Source organism: Chiroxiphia lanceolata, chromosome 24 (genome assembly GCF_009829145.1).
Source record: "Chiroxiphia lanceolata isolate bChiLan1 chromosome 24, bChiLan1.pri, whole genome shotgun sequence".
NCBI classification, from domain to species: Eukaryota; Metazoa; Chordata; class Aves; order Passeriformes; family Pipridae; genus Chiroxiphia; species Chiroxiphia lanceolata.
Genome location: NC_045660.1, coordinates 6044499 through 6048481, shown reverse-complemented (window position 1 = coordinate 6048481; position 3983 = coordinate 6044499). Strand labels below are relative to the sequence as shown.

Below are 3983 nucleotides of genomic sequence, written 5' to 3'. Positions count from 1 at the left end.
CTCCGGGCCAGCAGCCGCCTCCCCGCAGGGACACGGCCGGCGCCGGGCTCGCCTTTCACCCGTCTCCCATCCCTCTGAGTCTGTGGGGAGGGACAGGGGTTGTCTGAGGGGTGGGAGAGGTGTCTGAGGGGTGGGAAATGGGTGTCCGTGGGATGGGAGAGGGGCTCTGGCTGGGGCAGGAGCAGATCTCCCGTGGAGTGCCTACAGTCTCCCCGTGGTTCTCGCCGTAGAGATCTCCCACGAGTCTCCCCATGGGTCTCTTCCTATGGCTCTTTCCCTGGGGATGTCCCCGTGGGTGTCCCCGTGGGTACCTGCATGGGTCACCACACATGGCTCTCTCCCAGTAGGTCTCTCTCTTTCTGAGTCTCTCCCAAGGGGTCTCCCTGTGGGTATCACCCCGTGACTCTTCCCATGGGTCTTGCCCTGTGGTTGTCTCCACATGTTTCTCCCCATGGATCTCCTGCCATGGGTGTCTCCCTGTGGATCTCTCTGCATGTCTTCCCCTGTGACTCCTGGCCTGACTCCTCTCCGTGGCTCTCCCCCCGTGACTCCCCCCATGAATCCCCCTGTGACACCCCCATGGGTGTCTTCCCGTGACTCTCTCTCCATGACAACCCCCTGTGTCACTCCCTTATCTCCCTCTGTGACTCCTCCCCTGTGACTCCCACAGTGGGTCTCCTCCCGTGGGTCTCCCCATGGGCATCACCAGGTGCCCCCCCATGTCCCCCATGTCCTCCCACGTCCTCCCATGTCTCCCATGTCCCCCCATGTCCCCCATGTCCCCCCATGTCCCCCCATGTCCCCCGTGTCTCTCATGTCCCCCCATGTCCCCTGTGTCTCTCATGTCCCCCATGTCCCCCCATGTCCCCCCATGTCCCCTGTGTCTCTCATGTCCCCCCATGTCCCCCATCTCCTTCCATGTCCCCCATGTCCTCCCATGTCCCCCCATATCCCCCATCTCCTTCCATGTCACCCATGTCCTCCCGTGTCCCCTGTGCCCCCCATGTCCCCCCATGTCCCCTGTGCCCCCCGTGCCCCCCATGTCCCCCTATGTCCCCTGTGCCCCCCGTGCCCCCCGTGCCCCCCATGTCCCCCATGTCCCCTGTGCCCCCCGTGCCCCCCATGTCCCCCATGTCCCCCATGTCCCCTCTGCCCCCCGTGCCCCCCGTGCCCCCCGTGCCCCCCATGTCCCCGTCCCCCGTGCCCCCCATGTCCCCCATGTCCCCGTCCCCCGTGTCCCCCATGTCCCCCCATGTCCCCTGTGCCCCCTGTGCCCCCCATGTCCCCCATGTCCCCCGTGTCCCCCGGTGTCCCCGGCCCGGCCGCTCCTCCCGCGGTGCAGTTCCCGCGGTCTCCGTCAGGGGGCGGTGCGGCCCCGCCGGCGGTGCCGGTGACCGGAACGGGCGGTGCCGGGCGCGGGGAGCGGGGCCGGGCCGGGCCGGGCCGGGCGGGGGGTCCCTGCGGGCCCGGGGGGGGGTCCCGGCGCGGGGGTCGCGGGCGGTGCCGCTTCCCGGCGCTGTCCGCAGCCATGTGGTCCGTGCTGTGGGCGGCCGTGCGCTCCAAGGCGCCGTACGTCACCTTCCCGGTGGCCTTCGTGGTGGGGCTGGTGGGCTCGCAGCTCGAGTGGTTCCTGCGCGGGGACCCCCCGGCCACGGCCCAGGACGAGAAGAGCATCTCGGAGCTCCGCGAGGACCGCAAGCTGCAGGAGATCGCGGGCGAGGACCTGACCAAGGTGGTGAGCCTGAAGGACAAGCTGGAGTTCGCCCCTCGGGCCGTGCTCAACAGGAACCGCCCCGAAAAGAGTTAATAAAGGGTTCCCGGGGCAAAGGCCGTGCCCCGGAGCGGCCGCCGGCACTGCCCTGGAGCTGCACAGCTTCCACCGGGCCGGCTCCTGCCCCCTGCCCCTGCGGGCCCTCCGGACGGTCAGGTTCGCCCGCGCCGTGGATGTGGCCAAGGAACAGCCCCCGGACCCGGTGGGAGCGGGCAGGGGGCCCTGCGAGGAGGTGGAGCGTGGCTGGAACTCATCAGCCCCCGGCCCGGCCTGGCCCCTGAAGCACAGAGCCCTCCCGGCCTGGTTCCACCTGTGTCTCCTCAGGTTTGGCTTCTTCCATGACGTGACCGTAGAAGAAGGTTGGACCTGAGTGCCGTGAGATGGGGTCAGGCTGAGCACCGGCAGCAGGAGGAGCTGCTGCCCTGCTTCCAGATCCCGTGTGGCTCTTGGTGAACCCCAACACAGCCCCACGCTACCAGTTACACCCACGGGAGCCTGAGCAGTGGTGGAGATCTCTGGGGACCCCTCTCTGCATCGTCCCTGCGAGGAAGGGTGACAGAGGGAGGTGGAAGTCCTGGCCCTGCTCTGTCGTGGCGGTGTGTGGGGAACAGGGGGATCTCTGCCCTCTGCCACAATAAACTTCTGTCAGTCCTCGGGCCTCTGTGTCTTCTGCATCAACACGGCCCCAGCGCTGGCTCAGGGAGTGTCTCTGCTCCCTGTGTGTTCAAGAAGCATCTCCTGCAGTGGGACAAATGCCATTGCTGTCCCCAGCTGGGCACGGCCCTCGGGGCCTGGCAGCAGGGTGGTGGGCAGGAAGGAGGGGTAGGCACCGAAATCCCAGCCAGTGCTGCGGCTGTGCCTCCCTCCTGGCTTCCTGGCTCCCCCTGCCACGTCATCTGCTTCCCATCTACCTCCTTATCTCGGTGACAGGGGCTGTGTCAGTGCTGGGTGGGGTCCCAGGGGACTGGGGGGGTCCTGCTGGGGTACTGGGCAGGGAGAGGCTGGCAGGGAGAGGCTGGCAGCGAGCACTGGGAATGGTGGCTGGTGTCCCCTCCAGCCTCAGGCATTGCTGGCAGAGCAGGGACAAAGCCCGGCCAGAGGTGCTGAGCAGGGAGCCAGGCCGAGGCCGGGGCCGGGGTTATCGCTGCCTCCCAGCTTGTTTTTTCCCGTGGTGCCTGAGCAAGGCCCCAGTGCTGCCCCAGCCCGGCCTTCCCCTCCCGGGGACCATAAATCTGCCGTGCCCGGAGCAGAGCCCCGAGTCAGCAGCCAGTCAGCATTTCACACACTCTGCCCTGCAGCCTCAGGGCCAGCTCCTGCCCCGCTGACAGCTTTACTGCCCTGCCCCGGCTCTGTTTGCCTCCCGAGCTGCTGTCCTGGGCTGGATCACTGCCCTCAGCCAGGCTCACAGCCCAGGAATGCTCCAGCCTTTGCCACCACGGTGTGTGAGAGCAGCTGAGCCTGGGGGAGAAGGTGCAGGAGGAGTCTGGGGATGATGCAAAGCCTGTCCCAACCCTGTCCCGCTGCCACCTGCCCTGGGGATCGCAGTGCCACCGCCTCGTCCCCCTGCCAGGCTGGCACTGTCCCCTGAAGTAGCCCCTGTCCTTGGCCTCCTGCTTTCCCAGCCTGGCTGGGGGGTGATGGCTGGTCCCTATTGTGTGCCGGGGTGGGAGCGGGGCCGTCCCTTTCCCCAGCTGGGACCAGCTCGGAAATGGCTCCAAAGTGCCTTTGTTCCCCCCGCGCCAGAGTGGCTCCCCCGGCTGTTTATAGCCCATTGATCCGCCTGTTCCCAGGCCTGGCCGGGCACAATTGGGCTTTGGGGGGGGCCTCGCTGCCCCGTTTCCTCTCCCAGGCCCATGCGGTGCCGGTTGGGGGGGCTGCTCCGGTGTGGTGGTGGAGTGATACCATTGGGGAGGGCTGAGCCCTGATGGTGACAGTTTGGGCATTGATGGCACCTGGCAGGGCAGCCCCTGCCCTGCGCCTGTCCTGGCTGCCTGTTGTGCTTCCAACTCTTTTTCCGTCAGCTGTTTCCCATGTGTCCAGGGACTCCTGTGTGTCCCCCTGGCTGTGGGGCTGTGGATTCCCGCAGGCGCTGGGACAGGAGTGAAGCCACTTCCCCGAGCCCCGTCGCCTTTCTCCTGAGCCCTCCCTTCCTCCCATTGAATCCCAACAATGTGCTGCCTGGGAAGCGCCAGCGGGACAAGAATAGGAGCCG

General features: G+C 67.3%; 1 protein-coding gene across 1 annotated transcript; it reads left to right on the top strand.

Moving 5' to 3' along the window:
* The first annotated feature begins 1455 nt into the window (after positions 1 to 1455).
* On the top strand, positions 1456 to 2427 carry SMIM12 (small integral membrane protein 12). Its single transcript, XM_032709979.1, has one exon. The coding sequence runs from the start codon at positions 1529 to 1531 to the stop codon at positions 1805 to 1807; it is 279 nt and encodes a 92-aa protein (XP_032565870.1). The 5' UTR covers positions 1456 to 1528; the 3' UTR covers positions 1808 to 2427.
* Positions 2428 to 3983: the final 1556 nt, after the last annotated feature.

What these genes read in the sequence shown, in the direction of transcription:
- SMIM12 (XM_032709979.1), top strand. Translation starts at nt 1,529, where the DNA reads ATGTGGTCCGTGCTGTGGGCGGCCGTGCGCTCCAAGGCGCCGTACGTC.